General features: G+C 48.5%; 1 protein-coding gene and 1 pseudogene across 2 annotated transcripts in view; one reads left to right on the top strand and one right to left on the bottom strand.

Annotated features, from left to right (window-relative positions):
- On the bottom strand, positions 1 to 13,877 carry LOC311178837 (14-3-3 protein theta-like; annotated as a pseudogene). Its single transcript has 2 exons — positions 13,823 to 13,877; positions 1 to 647 (listed from the first exon to the last, which is right to left on the bottom strand). The product of its transcript is annotated as a 14-3-3 protein theta-like (transcript).
- RHOBTB2 (Rho related BTB domain containing 2) overlaps positions 9,129 to 22,559 on the top strand; it is a gene marked incomplete at its 3' end in the record, with an annotated part of 25,372 nt that continues 11,941 nt past the window's right edge. Inside the window, exons 1-3 of the mRNA XM_084244955.1 lie at positions 9,129 to 9,153; positions 15,476 to 15,563; positions 22,133 to 22,334. Of these exons, the coding sequence (XP_084101081.1) occupies positions 15,505 to 15,563; positions 22,133 to 22,334 (261 nt within the window). The 5' untranslated portion in view covers positions 9,129 to 9,153; positions 15,476 to 15,504. The remainder of the gene's footprint in view (positions 9,154 to 15,475; positions 15,564 to 22,132; positions 22,335 to 22,559) is intronic.

The raw sequence follows: 22,559 nt of genomic DNA on the forward strand, positions 1-22,559 counted from the left end.
TTAGTTTTCTGCCCCTTCTGCCGCATCAGATTCTTCTCCTGCACTGTCTGATGTCCATAATGTTAGGTTGTCGCTAAGCAACTGCATGATGAGGGTGCTGTCTTTCTACGAATCTTCATTCAGTGTATCAAGTTCTGCAATGGCCTCGTTCAAAGCCGTTTTAGCCAGCGTGCAGGCAAGCTCTGGGTTATTAAAGATCTCATAGCAAAATACAGAAAAGTTAAGAACCAGCCCCAGGTGGATGGGATGTGTGGGTTGCATCTCTTTCTTGCTTGTATCAAAAGTCTCTTGGTAAGCTCCCTGGGAATTATCTATCATATTTTTTCGATCATCACCACATGCAACTTCGGCAAGGTACTGGAAGTAATCTCCCTTCATTTTCAGATAGAAAACCTTGCTCTCTGGATTAGTTGCATTGGCTGTTAAATACTTATCCAACAATTCCAGGACGGTGGTGCAAATGGACCTCAGCTCGGACTCCACTTTCTCCCGATAGTCCTTAATCAACTGCAACTTCTTGTCCGAGGCGTCGGTCTTCAGCTGGATGGTCGAGATGACGTGCCAGGCGGAGCGGCTGCCGCCCACCACGTTCTTGAAGGCCACGGACAGCAGGTTGTGCTCCAACCCAAATGCCCAAAAATAGATGACTGGATCAAGAAGATGTGGTACATATACACCATGGAATATTACTCAGCATTCAAAAAAGATGAACACATGCCATTTGCAGCAACATGGATGGAGCTGGAAGGGATCATGCTCAGCGAAATAAGCCAGAAAGAAAAAGAAAAATACCAGATGGTCTCACTCATAGCAGGAATCTAGAAAACCTAAATAAGGGACCAGGAAAAAGAATAACTATAAGAAAGAAAATATCAAAATCAACAATCAACTACGAACCTGAGACACTCTCTGGGGGGGGTGGGGGGCGGGGAAAGGAGGGCTTGGGGTCAAAATAAGGGGGTTGTAATTGTATGGGGAATATAAAAATAAAATTAAAAAAATAAAAATAAAACACAATCATCACCAAAGTTAAAAAAATAAACAAATAAAAATAAAATAAAAGCTATTTATAATCAACAATTCACTCCCTAACTTTCTAGTCAATATATATTGTTACATATACATTTACATGTATATTTTTACATTATTAGTCTTTTATGTAAGTTGCAACTTAGTGTTTCTACTTAGTTACATTACATCAATACCATATGGGATGCAATCACACAATTAAATACCTTAGGGGAAAAAATCTATGCAAAATGTGTTACTTTAGTGATATTTTACTACTGAAGGAAAAGAACTAGCAAAACATTTTCCTTCCTTCCTTCTTTCCAAATGAACTAATTTAATGTATTGCACACCTCTTGTGCCTCTCTTCTCCTGTACCCATCAAAGGGTATCTATTTTTAAAATCTGGAAAATATAGGGGCCTCCCTGGTGGCGCAGGGAGTTAAGACGCAACACTATGAAGTTGCCCACAGTCACTGCAGCATGAGTTTGATCCCTGGCCAGGGAGCTACCCACATGGCGAAGCAGACCTCTCCTGACTCGCCCACTGCTCCCCTCAGCAGTGTATTTCGGTCAGTCTGCCTGTTCTGTTCCCCACTCTGTGTCTGGTGAATCCTCTCACCCCCCCACACCTCTGGCCTGTACCCCAGATGTTGTATGCATAAATAAATAAATCTTTAAGAAAAAAATCTGGAAAATATAAAAATACACAGAAAAGTTTAATAACACCACCTAAAAATAAGTACTATTTATAAAAATTTACGTTTTGTGATACTTCCCCCATCTTTTTGTGTATTAATTTTTCTGTATTGATATCAGGCTATGTGTATATGCACAAAGGGTAGTGTGGAGGGGAAGAAAAGAGAAGGAGAGAGAGAGAGAGGGGGAAAATGTCACACAGTTCCATCCTATGGCTATACCATCTTTTATTTAAATCTCCTCTTTTAGGGTACTTACTGCTATAGACTGAATAACCGTGTCCCCCCAATTCTTCCACTGGTACCTAATCCCCAATGTCAGAGTAATTAGGCGAGGTCTTTAGGTCTTGAGGGTGCAGCCCTTGTGAATGGAATGAGTGTCCTTATAAAAGAGGCCGCAGAGAGCGCCTTGCTCTCTTTCTGCATGTGAGCTTGAACCAGTAAACGGGCTTTCTTTCACCAGATGCCAAATCTCCTGGAATCTTGACCTTGGACTTACCAGCTTCTGGAACTATGAGAAATGTTTTCTTTTCTGCAGTTTATAAGTCACCCAATTTGCGGTATTCTGTTATGGCAGCTGTATAGGCTATGACATTGAATTTATATTTTTCTTCTTCTTACCCCACTGTAACTGGTATTATGAATAGCCTGTGTGAATTTTTTAGGATTTTCTTGGACCAAAGTCTCTTATTTTACTTAAGGCTTTATGTGTGTGTGTGTGGGGGGGGGGGGTTTGAATCCTCACTTATATGGTGAGGATATATCCTCAAAGTGAGGATTTATATATATGAAATAAGGGAAATAAAATTTCTGCTCTCTTAGATTTATTGATTGAAGGCTTTGGAATTAAAAGACAATTAATGGGGCAGGGTAGGCTTACTTGTATGTGCTTGAGATTCAACAAAAGAAGTAACTGGCTAGTGAAATAATGAAGGGTAAAGGCATAAGTGTCTAACTTAGTAGGAGAAAGAGAGGGAAGAGGAAAAAGCTTCTATGGAAAATATGTAGGTTTTTTTAGGAAATACAAATTGGTTTTCAGAACAAACATGAGGATAAGAAAATTTGTGATAATGTTGTACATACAGATGTGAGTTGCCATTGTGTCTTTTTCAGGGTCATACTGCTCTCTCAGAGAAGGGATTTGGAGTAGGTTTTATTTGAATTCTGCCTTCCGGGAATCCATCCTGAAGAAAGAATTTATGGCAAATTTATTTCCAGGAAATTGCTGTGAGTCAGATCAAGGAAGCTGTAAGAAGGCTTCTTTCCACATCTCTTAAAATTAAAAATGTCTTCAGCTTAAAACAATCTTATATTGATGGAGTATAGGGCAGGTCACCCCAAGATGCATCACTTCAGCAGGTGGGCTATATTTGAGCTGAAATCAATCAAAGACCTAATAACCTAGGAAAATTTCAAGATGTACACATACTGTAAAGTGTTTTAGGAAATGTCCCCTACCTACCCTTGTAGATTAGTTAGTAAGACTATCTGTATAGACTTGAAGTTTGAAACAGTTATGTATAACCTGGTTCTTGTGGGTAAAATCAGTCTTTCACCCCCACGGGTGACCAAAGAACTGGATAAAGAAGATTTAACCAATGGGATCCAGCCTTGCATCCTTGCAGTTCATTCTTTAGAAAGGAAGAGATTAAATCCGGCATTGGCTTCCTCTAGCATCAGCATAGCTTCAGGCCAAGGCTACTTAGTCCACCCAGTCAAGTATTTACATTCTTGATGTCAATGATTCACTATTCCTGCTGATATAAATTAAACTCAAACTAGTGTTTGTTGGAACTGTTCTTGCAGAATAAAGACTGTGGTATTGCTTTGTACTGCTTCCTGAGTTTGAATTCTCACTTTGACTATTTAATAAACTCTTTGTCTAACTATCATTAAGAATTTTATTTCCAGGCCTATTGCCATTCACTGCGGCTTGATTTCGATCCCCGGCCAGGGAGCTGGCACAGCAGACCTCTCCTGTCTCACCGTTGCTCCCCTCAGCAGTGTATTTTAGTACATCTACCTGTTCTGCTCCCCACTCTGTCTCTGGTGAATCCTCTCACTCCCCAGCACCTCTGGCCTACAGCCCAGTTCTTGTATGCATAAATAAATAAAAATAAATCTATTAAGAAAAGACTTTATTTCCAGTTAGCAAATAGAAGACTTTATCCAGAAAGGCAAATGTCATCCTAGATAACTACAACACAACAGGAACTAGTTGCGGTAGAATTTTTCTTTACATAAGTTGCCTTTCCACTATTCAAAGTGCTAAACCCTTACCGTCTTCTTAGTTCAGAATGACATATACCCTTATTTTGTCCAATTCACTTGGGATTTTTTTTATTCCTATGTAGCCGAACTGTAGAAAGCTGATAATTTAAAAAAAAATTGACCCTGTGGATCTGCCTAATGTTAATTTGATTATTTGCTAGCCTAGAATAAACGAGAGCGGGAGGAGAAATCTCCCTCCCTTCCTCCTAGCCCAATACCAATCCTGGAAATCTAAGTGGGTCACCACATATACCATCTGATTATTTTCCAGAAAAGTCTTACTAAGTTATACCTCCACAATTTGAGCATTATTTTTTTAATCCTTAATGTTTTGTTAGCTTAAGTTGAATAATTTTCACTTAAAAATTAAAAATAAATAAGGTTAAACCTTTTACAAGTATTAACTTTTAAAATAGATTATACTTGTATATTGTCTATTTCTACTTACTAAAAAATTTTTACTAGTGAATTAAAACCCTTCAGATTTTAAATGCTCAATTGTTGCTTTAGAATATTTATTTTTGTTTGTTTTTTTTTGCTTTAGAATATTTAAAATGACAAATAGTGAAAAAATGTGTATTTACTTTACCAGTGTGAAGAGAAATAAGAATTCATTTAATTGTCAAATTCCTTAATAATTTTGAAAAACAGAAGGGTCAGTTCATTTCATCAGGACAATTTTGATTGTTATCCTAGCTATCTTCAAAGTGAAAGCTTGGACTAATGTCCAATACCAAGTTTTTTTAAAAAACAAAGTCTGGATATTTAAAATCAGAGGTCTAAACTCCAAGGAATGTAATCTTCTGACAGCTGTGTGTGAAGTCCCAAGTACTTTAGAAACTCTAAATTCTAAATTTTTTCCAACTTGATTATATTAAGTGCACTTTACCCCACAGCTATGACCCAAAAACAATGTTTATAAATTCCCTCAACCTCCTATATTTAACTTTCATTTTAGCATAGCCAATCAAAAGGAAATACTAAATTGCTTTATGCTGCTTTCAAGTGTCATACATTAAATGTTTGTAGAGATTAAAGCCAAAGAATTTGTTCACAACTTTTCTAATTTTAAACCATCTCCTGATTTTCCCCTGAGATTTATAAATGTATTTTCCAGAATTCTACTGCAGTGTGTCTGAAAAGTCTGCTTGTCAGATTGTATTTTGCCCTTACAATCTCATGTCCTATGGTAAAAGCAAGCTGTCAGTGCCTGGCACAGTGCCTGCTGTTAACTAGTTAATAAATGTTTGTTGACTGGAGTGCGTTCAACCACCTGTAAAAGTGAAACCTCTCCTCAAGCCTGGTTGTGGTGACACTTATTTTTTTATTTAAATATTTTTATTTTATGTAATTCTTACATCTTTTTTCATCTTTGCACAATGCATGCATTTTCATTTTGGTTATATTCCCCATACAATTGCACCCCCCCCTTATTTTGACACTAGTCCTTCCTTTTCCCGCCCCTCCCTCCCCACCCCACCCCCATAGTGTGTCTCTGGTTTATAGTTGCTTGTTGATTTTGATTTTTACTTTGTATTGATTAGTCTTTTTCCTGGTCTCTTATTTAGGTTTTCTAAATTCCTGCTATGAGTGAGACCATCCAGTATTTTTCTTTTTCTTTCTGACTATGGAAGCAACCCAAATGCCCAAAAATAGATGACTGGATCAAGAAGATGTGGTACATATACACCATGGAATATTACTCAGCAATTAAAAAAGATAAACACATGCAGTTTGCAGCAACATGGATGGAGCTAGAAGGGATCATGCTCAGCGAAATAAGTGACAATTATTTTAAACCTATGCTGACTTTAGCATTGTCTGAAAGAGAGCTCCAGCAATTGGGCCTTGAGGGGAGGTTGCCTTCAGCTCCTTCTGGGTGTGGGAGCCCACTGGGCCAAATGGCCTCCTGCAGGGTAAGTGGGTTAGTTGGGCTTTTTACACCATTGGCCTCCGTGGCTATCACCTTTGGCCTTGATCTTGTTAATGCAGAAGGCATGTGGGTGTTGGCACGCGTGCCTGATGGACACCTGAGCATGGGTTTGTGCGTGAATGTGCAAGTGTGCGCACCTGAGCCTAGGAGGGAGGGGATAAAAGGTGGCGTCACCATGGGGGAAGGGGCTCAAATTGCTGTCTCCTTGCTGCTTGTTTCCCTTGCTTACCATTAAAACCTGTGAAAACAATGCCCAGGGCTCCAAAATCCTTTTTCAAATCCCTAGAACTGACTGTGAACCTACCCTGCCTGGATGGTTGCAAAACCCCTCCCCACTCCCGCCCCTCACTGTTCTTCCTCCAGGCAGCCTTGAGAGATTCTCTTCACCAGGGCGGCCTCTGGAGACTATTCCAAGTTGGCTGGTGTGGGGAGCTGACTCCTTTGCCAACCAGATTCATTTAATCAGCCACCAAGTTCCTGCCAGGAATTTACAGCTGCAGCTGGTGCAGGCTCCTCCTATTGGGTGGCAGGATGGGGGCAAGGGTGAAGGGGACTGAAAATACAGTCTGCAGCTCCTTCCTCCCCACTACCTGCTCCTGGAGAAATTTTGTCTGCTCTCCGGGGGTGGTAGCATGAGCAGTGGGCCCACTCCTGCTGGCATGCTCTTCAGGAACGTGCCAGCCTCTCCACAGAAATTTGGGGCCTAAGCTTGACTATGAGCCCAGTCAGCTGGGCTCCACAGGTAGAGGCTTCTTGCTGCTTGGCCTGGCTGCCCAGTATCTGGACCATGTTACACTCGGGTGCAGCTGGCCCCTCTGCTCACTCCCCCAGCCTCATACTTCCCCACTGGATCTCCAAGACCCAGTCTATAAAAGATGGTGCCTGTTGCTGGTGAGGCTGATCACTGGGGCCTGCACAGGCATTTCTGCAAGCAGAACTAGAAGACAGAAGCTGTCCATTGCACCCCATGATCCCCAGCTCTGTCCTTGCCCTTTCCACCCAACCCAGGTTCAGGGACTCGGGGCCATCACCTCTGTTTCAATCATGCAGGCCGAGGGAGGATCTGGACATGATGACAATGTTGTTTTGGAGCCATTCTCCGAGACTCCTGACCTCCCCACCTTCTCCACGCTCTCCTTCCCAGCCATCCACGGCCCCCTTCACACCTCTCATTCTCAACTTTTCTTGTGTACTGTAGCGCCAGGAAGGCACAGAGCAGGTTCTCTGTGGATCCAGGTACACAGGTAAAGGAAGAGTCCTGGAGCCCTCAGTAGCTTTTTCAGGCTTTAATGATCTTTCTACACCATTTGTGGTGTGGCAACCAGGTGCAGGGCAGGCAGGGAGGTCTGAGGTCCAGGAAGCTTCCCAACCCCCAGTGAATCTTCACTCTCTGGTGTTTTCTCATGGCCCCTTCGCTGATCTCTATTGCACTCCACTGCAGTCTTCTGCTCTGCCTCATCCTCTGCTGCCTCTCTTATATGCTCAGTCTCTCGGCGCATGTGTGCCCACTTACGCACGCATACCCACCCAAAAGTCGCCATCAGGCATGCATGTAAGACCATAGATGCCCATGGCGGGAGGGCAGGAAAAAAACCCGATAATTTCCATTTACCCTACATGTACTATGGTGTAACTTCCTAACAAATGAGATCTTAGATTTTTCTGAAAACTCCAATCCATGGGTACAGGGATTGTTTTTCCATACAGATTGTATGACTTGTAAGCGGCTTCCAATCTCAATTGAGAAATAGTAGGTATCAGGGCTGGCCATTGGAGTGATATTGGGCTGTTAAGGGCCCCTATTCCAGGAGGTGAACATGGGGCCTCCTAACCAAAGATATGGCTATAAAGTCTTGGCACGGGAGGGGATAATGGTGCTAATTTGGAATCTTCTTACCAGTGTAGCACGCTGTTCCTGAACAGCCAGTTAGAATATTGGGGGCACATTGAACACTCTCAGAGGGTGTGAAACACACAATTTTTCTTCTTTTCTACCTTCTAAATGTTCTATGAACCTTTATCAGAAAAATTAAGACATAAAAGGGAACATAATATTATGCATGTAGCATTCTACCAATTACATATTTTAGATATCTTTAGGAGGTGACATTTTTATGGTTTTTAGTGTTTCATCTTTTCCAAGTTTTCTGTAATTATTAATAATATTTATTAATGAACATTCATTAATTATAGAATCAGAAACATTTTGAGAAAGTATGATTTTTCTTAAAAATAAAAAACACTTCAACTAATAAAAATAAATGATGGAGATTGAAAAGGAAAGATAAAATTAATATGTTTGAGGAAAAATATAGAAAATGATATTTATCACTTTGTGATAGGGAAGCGTTTCTAAACAAGACACAAGACATTCCTTCACATGGTATTCAAAGCAGGGAGGTAATAGAATTCAAATCATTTGGAGTAATATGGAAGCCCTGGAGAAAGACAGTCACCCCAACATTCAATCCAGCATTCAATTCAAACCTTTAAGACTCGCACAGGGGTAAACCAATGTCCAGAAATCCTAGAAACACAGTGGCCAGTTTAAGCTTTATACTCAGTAGCTGTGTTCTTGAGTTACAACTGGCCAGTCAGGTATGTCTGACTGCTACAAGCCAATAGCTTTCTTGTTGTTTGTTTTCTACCTGAGTGCAGGTGAGCAGAAGGAGGAAGAAATCCTTCTGTCCAGCAGCACTCCCACCCCCTCTATTTTCCAGCCTGCCTTCCCTTTCCACAACCTCTCAGTTGTCTCTAACTAAAGGAGCCCTTAATCACAGGTGGGGTTCAAGTGAAGGGACTGTTCCTGGACCCAAGTGAGTGAGTGAAATTCCAAAGCAGTGTGAGTGAGTCACCCAGGAGGTAGAGAGGCAGAGGCCAGGACCAAGTCAGAATAAGAGCTGGAGGGCAGACCGCAGCAGGGGCCATGGGCTGGGCCAAGACACCAAGAACTCTCACCTGTCCAATGGGAAAGCAAGGCCTCCAGCCCCAGGTGCCTTATTTCTGGGCCCTGCACAGCCCTGGATGGGGAGGGAACTGATCAGGAGGTAGGCCTGCTGGTCCCACCCCTGGATACCATAACCATGTCCTTCACCTGGCTTCCCATAGGCTGTGCTCTGGGCCCCAGCCCTTAAAATCTGAGTTGTTTCCCCAGGCATTCCCTCCCACCCCGCCTGGCCCAGGACACTGCTTCTGGAGAAGGAACTGTGTTAGGCCAGTCAGGCCCCAGAGGAAAGGCAGCAGGTAAGTCTATGGCCCTTGCCCCACTGATCCTGAGACCAGCCCTGGGCCCTTTCTTTATGCCCAGGGACAGAGAGGAAGCTCCAGTGAGCCCTGTTGCTCACCTGTCTTCACCTGGTCACGGCTAGCACTCTATCCAAGGTGCACTTCTCAGAATCCCATCTCTTCCAGAGGGTTAAGGAATCAGGCTAAGGAATCAGGCCCATCAAGGTGTAGCAGCCTCTCAATGGGGTGTAGCAACCTGAGGTACCAGACCCAGGATAGGAAGTGGGGGATCCCACCTGCAATGGCAGACACCCCACCAGGGCAGGCTTGGCTTCTACTGCTTTGTGAACCTGGCCAGGAAGGAAGGGGAAACTGGGGGAGCAAGTGGATGACCACCTCTCTCAACCCAGCAGCCCTTTTCATTCTTGTCAATCAGAGTGGCCACCGGCCAGGATGAAGCTCAGTGACAGCTTGGGATTCCGGGACCACCTTCTACCCCTCTCCCATCTGAAAAGCCACTGCCAATACCAGAATGCTTGCACTACCAATTCTGCCCTGCTCATTCCTGGACACTGGGCCACCCCTCCTAACCACCCCCTAACTCTGGGAGCTCCCCAATATTTTAGGCAGTTAGGATCCATTTCTCCAAAAAGAAACAGCAGCATTCTTAGCCCTAATTTTCTCCCTGACTTGCCCTGCACCAGCCCAATGTTGTTCCTCTTTCTAACTGCACTCCATAGTCTCAGCCTTGCTCTAGGAATTCCTACCAGCAGATTCCCCTGTCAGCCTGCTCTCGCTTCCTTGCGAAGCAGTAGCTCAGAGACAGTGTACCTTTTGTTTTGGGAAGACCCAAAGTTGAAATGGAGACTTCTTGGGCCTAATGGGGCTCTTGCAAAGCTGCAGAAACTAGAGGGGCCAAGGCTGAGAGGAAGGCAGCCAAAGGCCTTGGGGGAGAGAGAGTACAAGCTCCCAGTATTGTCATCCTGGCTGAGATGGGGCTGTGTGACATGGCCATTTAAGGATCTGGATGTCCACACTTATAGATGACCTTTCTTCCAGTTCTAAGTTACAGTGATTCTGTCTTCCTCCTGTTGGGTATATATATATAAATGTGTGTGTGTATGTGTGTGTGTGTGTGTCCCATCTACTGAGTTAAAAATCCATGCTTTGAGGCATGAAAACATTTCCACATTCTTGACTCCCTCTGGGGGAGGATCTTGGGAGACCACTTTGAGGCTCTCTCCGCTGGCCCATTCCTTCATCAATGCTTTCTGTCTCCCTAAAGCCTTTGGGCTCCAATTGACCCTACCTGGAGGCAGAAAACACCCTCACCTGATAACATCATACAATCAGAAGTTAAAAATGGAGGGTGATGATTCAATGGAGCTGCCTAGTTTCATGCATGTGCAAATAAACGGAAGCCCAGAGATAAAGTCTAGCAGAGGTGCCACAGCACAGGAACTGACAAGGCCACAAGCTCGCCATGTGACCTTGCACAGACTGTTTTCTGCTCTGCGCCTCAGTTTTTTCATCTGTTAGTTTTTTTTTTTTTTTTTTTTTTTAATGAATTAAGAACAGCTTGTTAATTCTCGAAAATCAGGGCATGAGGTTGGAAGGGCCCAGGGGCTGTGCTGCCTCCTCTGGGAGGCTGTGAGCCAGCTGCTGGAGTGGAATCCTTTCTCTGTGCCTGTTTTTCAATTCTGGCAAGTCACATCCCTTCTTGAAGCTTCTTCAATTTCCTCATCTATCAAATGGTGGATAATAATAGCACCATCTTATAAGATTGTTTCAAAGTTTAAATGAGGTACTACATGTAGTACTGAGCACATAATAAATTCGCAATACATTATTCTTTTTAAACTCAACCTCCCTGATAACAAGGATAAATGGTAAAATGGCATCATTGCCATTTTAATCCTTACAATCTCTAGCATAGTGTCTGGTAGGAGCATCACATGCATTTCATAGATGAAAGAAAGGTTAAACGGACTAATGAGCAAACAAGCCTCATTTTGTTCCAGGGGCCCAGGAGAGGCTATATGACTGGGTTGCATGGGGAGGTCATGTGCCTTCAGCTTGGCAGGGCTATGAATGACCCTCCCCCACCCCGCCCCCGCCATCTGCCACGTCCCCCCCTCCACTGCTCAGGCCCAGGGAGGCTGCAGTCTGCACCTGGACTGACACACCCCAGCACCTTGACTCTCCAGGCCTCAGCTCTGCATGTGTGAATAGTGGGAGTCCTCGCCCCACGGTTGCATCTTCCCTTTTGCAGTGGAGGTAGAGGTAAGTACCCGAGTCTCCTCTTGTCACTGCCTCCAACCCTAGGACTCTACCCACAGCTCAGCTCAAGCTCTGACAGCTCTGGGGGGTGGGGGGACATTTCCCAGAAGGAGGAGGGTAGAGAATTTTCCCAAGCACATGCCCAGACCAAGTTGAGGCATGGGGAGAGGCCCCTGAGCTATGTTTCCAAGGGGCTGTGTAGATCATCCTGCCAGTCCTGCTGTTCCACCCAGGACCCTGGCCCAAGGGTTGTCTGGTGGACTGACCTGATATTGGGGAAGTGCCCCATTTCAAGTACCTGCTGCTTCCCCCCCACCCCCATGTCTTACATCAGCCCCCTGTGGTCTGGCCCACTTCCCTTTTCTGCATGCCATTCATGCCTTCCTGAGACTGCCCACCCGCTGCAGAGCAACACCTTGGCTGAGATACACTGAACTCCCCACACAGGCCTTTCCCTCTTCTCAGCCACTTAAAAACCATGACCCTGGGAGGGGGCTGCAATTTCTAATTTCTGGAACAGTTGAATATTCCCTTGGACAGCCCAGAGGCTGAGAAAGAGTTGTGGGGTCCAGAGGAGGCAAGAGAAAATGCAGCTGTCCTACTGGTCCCTCGCCACTGTCACCAGCTTGGGAAACTGCAGCATTCCCTGACCCCCAGGCTTCTTGGCCCCAGAGCCATCTGGGCTTGCATTGTACCATGGGGGCCCTCATGTCCTGGCTGCTCACCGGCCTGCTCAACTCACAGGCTGTCCTCTCTCTGACTCAGCCAGAGCCACGTGCATCTATTTTTACAGAAATCTCTGTCCAGTAGGTGGAAACAGTAGAAGAAAATCTAAGGGAGATGAAAGGGAGAGGTAAGGAGGAGAGGGGTCTGGAAGGAGTAAAGATGATGGAGTAGGTCCTTGACTTTGTGGGGAGCAGAGTGCTCTGGGGAGCTGGGGAACCCTATTCCCTGATATAAAAAGTCAGGCCCAGAGATTCCCCAGATGTCATCTAGATCAAACAGTTCCTTTTTCTGAGGACCCCGAGAGCAGAGGGACTCCATTCTAAACTCAGGCACGTTTTACTCCATTCTCTTTCTTGCATTGTTCGAGTGCAAGTACCAGGAAAGTTCTGGCCTGGCAGAGGGTGCAGGGTGACTCTAGAGCTGGCCTAGAGCCCTACAAGGGGGGCTCCAGGAGTAGCGGAGGGCCAGGCCCTTTCCTGGATAGCTGTGTGATGATCCTTTAACCTGGTCAAAATCAGCTACAGTCCCAACTTACTGGCAGGCAGCAATGGCCCTGGGGGTGTGAGTGCAGGCTGAGCTGTTCTTCACAAGAACACTGAGCCCTCCAAGTATTTACTAAAGAAATATTGCCCCCTGCCCCAACACCACGTGGGCAGTCTAATTGAGCCAGCCTCCTTGCTATGTGATTATGTTTTAAAGACACACCGTTCTGTGCCTTACATTCTTCTATCTGGAGGCAGTAAACAGTAACGCACTCCTGAGGGTCAGCAAAAATCTTTCCCATCCAGGACATGGATTATTATCCCTGTGAGCTCTAGCAGAATCAGCTATCTGGGAGAAAAGTGGGTCAGAGGAAAGGTTGGGGGCTCCTGGACACACACCTCCCCTGCTCTCTATTCCAGCCCTCTTCCTCCCCCAGCCTCCACCCCCCAAGAACACCATAGCCACATGGAAACCCATGGGGAACAGTTGGGGCTTTTTATAATCTTTATTTGTTAACAGTTCAGGTTATTTTTTTTCCTTGCTGCAAGAGATGCCAATGCCTCATGAAAAAGTTGTGAAAAAAAACAAGTCTATTTTGGGGTGATCAGCCTCCTCAGAGCTTCTCACTTGCAGCTCTGCGGGGCTCCAGGAACAGGCTGCCCTCTCTCCGGAGGGCTGCAGAGTGGTTAAAGTGAAGGATCCTGGGTCTGGCTGTGCTGACTGGGCTGCTTTTTCTGCCCGCCCTCTTGTATGCTTTCCTGCCTATAAAGCAGGGCAGAGATAACAACACCTAACTTCTCTCTGCCATGGGCCTGCCCGGTAGTAGCTTCCAGGCACAGCATCTCAGGGGATGTGGGGTGGACCACACATTTCCCCAAGGAGTTAGTGATGGTACCTGTAACTGATGACCTAAAGCAGCAAGCACCCAAGTTTCTCTGCTTCAGAGCTGCCGTGAATGTTTCATGGAGGCCTCAATCTCGGCTGTGGCTTCCTGTAGGGAGAGCCAGGATGTAAGTGGGCCAAGGGGGCTGCTTGCTGCCTGGCCAGAACAGACTGAGGTGGAGTTCCCAGTTCTTGCTTTGAGCAGACCCCCTGCCAGCTCCAAGGTGTGGCTGAGAGAAGGCTGCTGAGGGAAGGCCCCCATGAGTTTTGAGGGTCCTGAACAGAAGTTTCACTCGTGTCTCTTTTACGGCCTCACCTGGTTTCTTCCTTTTCCCAGAAGACCCACAGGGCACCAGGGCCAAAGTGGGCATGCCCTCCAACACTGGCGGGTTAGGCTGTCAGAGCTCTACTCCTTCCCCCATGCCTCTCAGCTATCTGCTCACCATAGGTAGCCCATGGGGCTTAGGCACAAATGGGAGCTGAAACCTTCCCACCCCCTTCCATAGAGGTACAGAGCATAGGTCTGTGAGAGGGGCAGGCAGAAGTGCAGGAAGAGTTAGAAGGAGCACATGATCCCTGGCCTCAGCCCTTGAAGGATTGTAAGATCAGGTAGTCATCGTGTTATCCTCAGCGGAGGACCAGAGAGACTAAGTTCCACGCCAACAGCCCACGGCCAGTTCCTGGTAGAAAGGAGACTAGAACTGAGATTGTAGAAAAAACTTCAGTTTCTGTGTTCACACTGGTGCTACACCCCCACCCACACCAAACTTGGGGGGCTGCTTCTTCTCTGGCTTTCTTCTGCCTAGTCACAACCCTGTCCTGGGAACCCTGTCCTACCTACCCTTTATTTTTTTATTTAAATATTTTATTTTATATAATTCTTACCTACCCTTTAATGATGACAAAATGCCAGCTGCTTCCAGGGGTGTCCTACTGGCTTCTCTAAGCCCTTTCTTGATCATCCCTTAAATCCTGAAATTTTATTTTATTTTATTTAAAGATTTATTTCTGTGTACAAGAGCTGGGTATAGGCCAGAGATGCTGGGGGTGAGAGGATTCACCAGAGACAGAGTGGGGAGCAGAAGAGGCTGATCCACTGAAATACACTGCTGAGGGGAGCAGCGGGCGAGACAGGAGAGGTCTGCTGCACCATGTGGGTTGCTCCCTGGCTGGCTGGGGATTGAACTCATGTTGCAGAGGCTGCGAATTGCTTCATAGTGTGGTGCTTAACCCCTTGCGCCACCAGGGAGGCCCAAATCCTGAAATTTTAGAACATTCTTTGGTTCAACAGATCCCAAGATTGTGAATGACCTTTGAAGGAAGTTGAAAGTGGGGATGATTCCAGAATCAGAGTCTCTCTCTATGGCTTACCCTTCCTCCTTCCCCCTCTCCCCAAAGACTTCCTTCTTCCATCCTCAGTCTTGGAGGCCATCAGCTGATCTATTGCTGAATCTCAATATGTGTCAGTTGCTGTTCCAATGGAAAGGGTGGCCAATAAAATACAGAACTTCATGTTAGGAAACTGTATCAGATATCAGTGCTGGAATGAACCTTGGGTCACTTAACCCAGCCCCTGTACACAAGAAAGCTGACATCTACACTGGAGAACCCTCTCTTTGTCCAAGGTTACATAGCTGCATGAGGATGGAAACCAGGCTTCCTGGTGGACCACAGGCTGCTCTTCCAGATGCCAAGCTAGTTTAATGTGCAAATGCCCACAGCATGAAAAGGACCATGATCCCAGTTCTTGTGGCTCCATTAGCTTTCTGACTCTCTAGGATGGCCTCTGTCTTGGCCCCTAGACTGGGTGTCACAGCCCTCTGGGCCTGGACCACAGAAGCCATGATTTTGCCCTGAATAGGACCCTCCCTTTGGGCTGACCAACCTCGTAGTGGTGCTTTGGGTAACTCACAGTGCCTCGTTCTTTCTCCCACTTTCTTCTTTGCCTGCCCCATCCACTTCCATCCAGCCCAGCCAGGAGCCTGGAGAGAGCACAGAATGATAGCAGCCAGAAGGACAGGCAGGTACAGCCTATGGAAGCCCTCACTGGCCAGCATGTGAGTAGCCACTGTGTGGGATCAACTCTCCCCCACTCCCAAGCTCTCCTCTTCAAACATTCATTCATCCACCAGACACTTACTAAGCACCTACTGAGTACTTGTTGCCCGGCACTGGACAGCAGGAAGGACACTCTTGAATAAGCATAATTCCTTCCTGCAAATGTTCTCAGTAGTGAGGGAGAGAGAGCAGTAGCATTAGAATTATTAAGGGAATGCAGGGAAGAGGAGTAATCATGGAAGGCTCCCTGGAGAAAGTGGAATCAAAGCTGAGGCTTGCATTAGCCAGGAAGAGGAGAAGAAGACTGTTCAGTGCTTGAGCAAAGGCTCAGAAGGGGCCTATCTCCTTGTGGGGAACTAGTGGTGCCCCATGAACCCTGGACAAGGAGGCTGAGAGACTCTAGGATTTCTAGATTTGACTCCTGCCAGATTTCTGCATATTGAAGTATTCCTGCTTTTGCTCTCAGCTGGCTCTGAACTTTGCCCTAAGTTCAGGAAGGCAATGCTATGTGCCCCAGATTCTGCACTGCTGGGGAGCAGAGGGTGGAGCTCATGTCACAAGACCTGTGGGGGGAAGGGTCTGTGTAGGTTGGGTTGGTACTGGGGAGGAGCTTGCAAGCCACCGGGAGAGGAGGGCTTGCTGGCACTGGCCGTGAGCCTGCTGCGCAGGCAGCTTCCTAGAACCAGGATGGAGAGTTCTGTCCCCAGACCAGGCCTCCTGACCGTAGGCTTAAGGAAAACAACAGCATGTAGTATCCTTGGGAGGGTGCTTATGGGGCTAGATGGAGGGGACACCATTGCAGACAAGTTTAAGGATGTTATGTCACTGGGAAGGAGGAGTTACCAGAGGACTGTGGAGAGGGAAGGGTGTTGGAAGGGGTGGGAGACTGGAGTGGAACCTGCCTCTAAACTGCTAGGAGCCCCTCAGGCTGTAGTCAGGTATTGCCCATCCCTCACCAGGGCTAGTCAGAAGTTCTGAGGCTCTCCAAAGAAGTGGGCAGAGGGTGTGTGTGTAACAGAAGAAAGGAGGGGGCATGGAAAGAAAGAGGTCAGGAACTCTTCTGAAACAAACTAGTGTGATGTAGGTGGGAGACATGCTGTGCTTTAAAAATCATCCAGAGGTAATTGACAAATGTGCAAAGCCAGACTGAACTATGACTGTTGTGATGACTAGCAGTCAAGAGCATCAAAATCAAACTGGGCTTGAACATGGAAACTTCATTTGAGGACTGCTCACCTCGCAGAAGTGACCCCCTTTTGCCCTCTCTATTTTACAGAGCAGTAGAGCCCGCAGGTGCCGCCTCAGGGGCTTGCATCTTCATTTCTTCCATAGCACAGAAGATACTGGAGAAGCCCAGCCAACAATAGCAGGGGGGTGGAAGGGAAGTGGGGGCCGCTGGAGAAGGGGAGGGGAGCGTCTGCATGAGAAACAGGTACAGGTGGTAGACAGTCAAGAGGCAAAGCTGTGGCTGCAGCCGGGAGGGCGGGAGGGAGGCCCTCCAGTGCCATGGAAACTCGCAGCCCGGCAGAGGGCATGCACAGAAATGCTGTCCCCCTCCCCGTGGGCGAGTGGTGGAGGCTTGGGTTGAAGCGACAAGGTAAAAATGTCGCGTTCCCTTTCATAACTGGCATTCCTTCCTTCCAGGGCGTATTATGATGCCTCTCATAGTTTCTTCTCAGCCTCTTGGAGGACAGGGGGCGACCCCGTGGGAGTCCAGCGAGGCTGTGCGCCCCGCCAGGTAGAAGGACACTCCCGGCACCGGGTGGCAGGTCGCGACCCTTTGCGCCGCGTCCCCACGGGCGGGGGAGGGGAGGGAGGTGAGGCCAGAGCGGGCGGGGCGGGGCGAGGAGGGGGCGGGGCCTCCAGGGCGCCCAATCCCCTCATCTCCCCGCCCTTTCTCCGCCCCCCAGGCCCCTTTCCACCAACCGCGCGCCGCGGTGGGCGGGGCCTCCCACGGCCGCCGTCCGGAGCGCAATTTCCACCCCCTTTTTCCTCCCTTTCTTTCTTTTTTTTTCCCCTTTCCTTTTTTTGTGAATGAAAAAAGGAGGTCGCGAGCGGTCCCCGGGACTGCAGCGCTCAGCGTCGTCGCGGCCGCGCCTCTGGAGCGGGCCGGGCGCGTCGCGGCGGCGGCCTCGCCCCTCTCCGGCGCCCTGCGCGCCGCCCGCAGCTCCGCAGCCGAGGCCCCGCGGCGCGCCCGCCGCCCAGGCCGGCGCCCCATGACATTGGGCGCCCGCGGCGCGGGGAGATGCTGATCCGGAAGAGGCCGTGGCTGCAGTGGCGCGCGCGCGGCCGCTCCCGGCCCGCCGTCCGGCCTGGGCTGCGCGGCCGGAGTTTCTGATCGCGCGCGCCCCGGGCCCGGAGCCTGCAGCGGCGGCCCCAGCAGCGCGGCGCCGCCGGCCGCGTCCCAACTTGCACGCGTGGAGTGACCCCCGACATTGCACTAAAATGAGCGTGCTTGGCAGGACGAGATGTGCTCCTTACACTAGAAATTACCCCGTCACATGTAGTGGTGTAAGTACATGATTGATTTCTGTGATGTCCGGATTGCAAGCAGCCTTGCAAACGCTTGGCTTTGCCCTCCTGGCCCCTGTCTGTGCGGCCCCCGGCGGCTCCCCCGCTCCGGCTCTTGCTGTGGCTGCAGCTTTGGCTGCTGGGTGGGGGGGGGGGGTCAGGGGGCGGAGGGAATAACTCTTTTTCAGGGTTTTTCTAGGGAACGGAGGATGACTTGGTTGCCTTAGTGGGTCGCGGCCTTGCCCATTATTATTATTGTTAAATTGTGTGTGTGCAGAGCAGCGTGTCCGGGGGAAAGGTGCAGAGTGGTGCGAGTCTTTCCGTTCAAAACCAGTGGAATTTGAGTGTTTTGCTTGCCGTTCTATGAATGTTTCTATCCACCCAACTCTAGTGCAGTCTGTGCATCTGACTTTGGCGAACTGCTGGAGCAATCCTTAGCGTTGTTTGTTGATATTTGGGCATCCTAGGTCTGAGACGGTTTATTGTGTGTTTAGATGTGCATTGTTTGGTAATGTGGCCGTTCAAGAATCCTTTGGGCCTTGCTGTCCATTGGATCTGCGCGGGAGGATTCACCTCTCAGCCTTCTGCCATATTCCAATGTCAGTGACCCCAGTGGGAGCCTCCTTTAATTTGGAGACCAACCCACCCTCCCCTTCTCTTCCCTATTCTCCCTTCTCGTCCATCCTCCTTGATTTTTACCGTCATTTTCAGGATATTCCTCCCTTTCACATTTTGTAAGATGCAGAATGTGGGATATTGGTTGCTAGGAGACAAGCCAGGCTCCCAGGGAGATTCTGTGGTTTCCTTGACAACCAGACTAGGGCAGCCACAGAAGAACAAGCCTCCTATTAGCTGTGGGAGGGAAAGGGGGGGCTTTTCTGGGCTCACGAAGAGTGTGTGTAGGGGTGTGGAGGTGGGACGGGGAGATGGTAAGGGCTATAGCCAATCTGAGTACACCTGGGACTTGGCCTGGCCTGAGTACAAAATGCTGGGAGAAAAGTGGGTAGGAGGCTGGTTTGGGGGAAGGGAGCAGGGATCCTAGGTGATTATGGGATCCTGGAGGGAAAGGGGTGAATTGGGGGATTATGATACACAGGGCAGGGTGGCAAAGCAGCCTCAGTTTATGGAGGTTACTCAGGACACTCAGAAGGCATGGAGATGAGGCAATTGTACAGAAAAGTCTAGTCATTGAAAAAGAGAGTGCCAGAAGGAAAGGGGAAGTTGAGAAGCTCATTGAATGGGTTGTATCATCATGTACCAGCAATGATACAGTTATAGTGGCAATATTCTTGAGCAAAAATGACATTACTGTTGGCATTGGTACACTATCTCCTCCAGTACAGGATCCTTGTTTAAGATAGGCCTGGTTAGACTAAAAAAGAGTTCTGCTGGCTTAAATGGGCCAGTCTGTATCTTAAAGAGAGCTATAATTACATATAGATATGTAATCTAGCATTATATAATGCCATATTACATAAGAAGGCAAATACCTCTTTCTGCCCAGGCTGTCTTGGCATGAATTCATCAAGATTCAGGAGACTTTTTCCAAAGTACTCATACCCATTTTCCAGAAGGCAGACTGATGCCCAGAGAGGTGAAGTGATTATTTGCCCTTGCCTGGAGATAACAATGAAGTTTGTCAGTCAGGCAATTGGGACGGGGTGAAGTGGGTGAGAATGATAAAAATAGGGAGGAAGTCTAGGGACCTGCAGGGGAAGGCTGCAGGGACAGCTGGGAAATGGATGGGGGGCGTGGGCTGTTCAGCCAGAGCAGCACCCAGATGGTCTGGTGTCTAAACTCACAGCAGAGTGCTTGTTGATCTCCTCCGTGGTGGCTGGCTGTCCCCTGATTAACCCCTGAGGTGCATAAGGTGTGCAAAAGTGTTTTCATCATAAAGTTGCTGATCTTGGACCAGCACTGTTCTCTTGGTGATCTGGTATCCTTCTCACCATCAAAATGCTCCTGATTTAAGAACTGACACCCCTCCTCCATGCCCTCTCATTCCCCCTCACCCCCCACACACACCTGCCTACAGACCTACATGCTGCTGGAAATCTATATTCGAGGAAGTTCTGTTGGCTTGTAGGTTTTTATCTCTCTACAGCTGTATGTATTTGTATTTGGGATTCTGTTTTGTTTTTCAATTGATGAAATAGAAAGCACAACCCAGATGATTTCTCTAGAATCAACACGTCCTGACTTGAGACCAGGAACTATGAAAATGGGGTTCCCAATCCCCAGCTCTGGAGAGCGGGCAGGGAAAAGGCAAGATGGTGGTTAGAATAACCGTTGCCTGCCGGGGAGGGCAGGGAGGTGGGGAGGAGAAGAAATGATGCAGGCAATTGCCCTGGAGACAGGGGAGGGACCTGTGTGGAGACCCCCTGTTGATTAGAGTTTAGATCCTGTAAAATTCCAAGAAGGAGGAGGCACTTGTCTCATTGAAAAGTCCTTGCTGCACTTTTTGCTTAGGTTGCTGAGATGCATCCACTCACGCAAATCCCAGTTGCCATCGTTACTTGGATATTTCAGCTCTGCATTCCTGCATGCTGGCATCCAGTTACAGACCAGCAGGAATTGAGCTTCTCAGTTGCTGCTGGTGGCTTAGCTCTTGGGCTGGATGGCTCAGCAGTGAGGGCACCTGGGCAGCCTCCAGGACTCCTCTGAGCACAACCTCTCAGGGCCTAGGAAAAATTCCTCCAGGTTGCTTCAGTTCCCACTGACTTCATGCACACAGGGGTTGTGAGTGTTGGGGTGGGGGTGGGGGGGCTGCAGGGGGAGGACGGGGACAGCCCAATGACCCAGGCAAAACCAGGCTTCCAAAAAACTCCTTCCCTGGCCCTTCCTCTCCACCTCACATCCCTGCCAGGCAGGGTCACGCCAACTGGGAGGTTGCCAGGAAAAGCCCCCTCAAGCTGAGGCCCCCTCCTGGTGACAGCTTTTTAAGCTGACATGACATTTTGACAATAGCTGGGCCTTCTGTTTGTTCATTAGAGCCATCTCTCTCTGTGGGTGGACAAGCTACTTTTTTTTGGCCCAATACCGAAGGAAACTGAGGCTTGCCTTTGCCTGGAAATTCAGGTCTAAGTTTCCAGCCCTCCGCTTTCCCCAGTGAGCACATTACTTGTGCACCAGTTTAGCCGCTGTTCCTCTAGATTGCCAGGTGTCTGAAGGCTTCCAGATTGAGAATCCCCTTTCATGGGAGTGGGAAGTGCAGAGGGAGACTTAACTTACTCTTCCTGAGGCTGGATGCAAATACTTGGAGGGCAGTCTTGGGTAGTGGGTAGGAAGGCCCTGGTCATAGACTATATTGTCACAGGCCTGTGGTTTCCCCCACTCCCATCTCAGAACTGGGTAGGTCACACAGGTGACATGACAGACCAGGGGAGGGGTGGCGGGGTTGCTGCCCAGGTACATGCAGAAGCCTTCCTAGCTCAGAAACCAGGAGAAAAGACTTGACACCTCCATAAAGGGGGCTGGGGTGGGGCCGAAGGCTAGCTATGGTTAGGACATAGATGCCACAATCAGGGAGAGTGGAAAGGTAGAAGCCAAGAGAACTACACTTAGCTCTGACAAATCCATTAAATTTTAAAGTGGCCCTGCCCTCAGGCATGCTGGGAAGGGGTGGGGCCTGGCCCTGACTCTGCTTCTCTCAGCTGTTTGTTGTTGTGCTGCCACAGCCCTGCTGTGGGAGGAGGAGGAGAGCAGGTTATGAATGAGCTTCCCAGGCAGACTCTTCTCTTTCTGGGAGAGTGGGAACAGGCCCTGGGCAGGCTCTGGGGTCTCTCACAGGCCTCCCCAATCCAGAGGCCCGTTGGAAGATGGCCGCAACAGGAGGGGGAGAGGGGGTACCTCCAGTGGAACAGCTCTTCTCAGCCTGAATGGACTCTCATCTCCTTGGGCCCCTGCAGAGATATTGCCCAGAAAGTTGCCCACACCTTTCTCCTCCTCTCTGCTCAAATGTTTGAAGGGGGAGGCTGGGCTGAGGAGAGCTGCAGGCCCTGGCTCTCAGGAAGCTGACATGTGAAGCCATCTTGACCGCTTCTCTCCTCTCCCTCAGGTCCCAATTAATGGATTCTGACATGGATTATGAAAGGCCAAACGTAGAGACCATCAAGTGCGTTGTGGTGGGGGACAACGCTGTGGGCAAGACCAGGCTCATCTGTGCCCGGGCCTGCAATGCCACCCTCACCCAGTACCAACTGCTCGCCACCCATGTGCCCACGGTTTGGGCCATCGACCAGTATCGGGTATGCCAGGAGGTAAGGCTGCAAGCCACTTGGTGGGGGCCCAGGCTGTGCAATGGGGTCTTTCCCAAGCCCTCGCCCCATGTCTCCGAACATGGCCTGTGCTGAGCTCACGGAAGCTCTGGGGGTGGGGTGAGGGCTGCTGAAGAGGAAGGAGCTCCTGGAGAGGGGCCTGAGGTGAGTCCCACCTAAGGGGCAGGATCTTGGGCTATTTGTGTTGTGCATGGCTGAGCTGGTACC

The sequence above is a fragment of the Talpa europaea genome, assembly GCF_964194135.1.
Source record: "Talpa europaea genome assembly, chromosome: 10".
Lineage (NCBI taxonomy): Eukaryota > Metazoa > Chordata > Mammalia > Eulipotyphla > Talpidae > Talpa > Talpa europaea.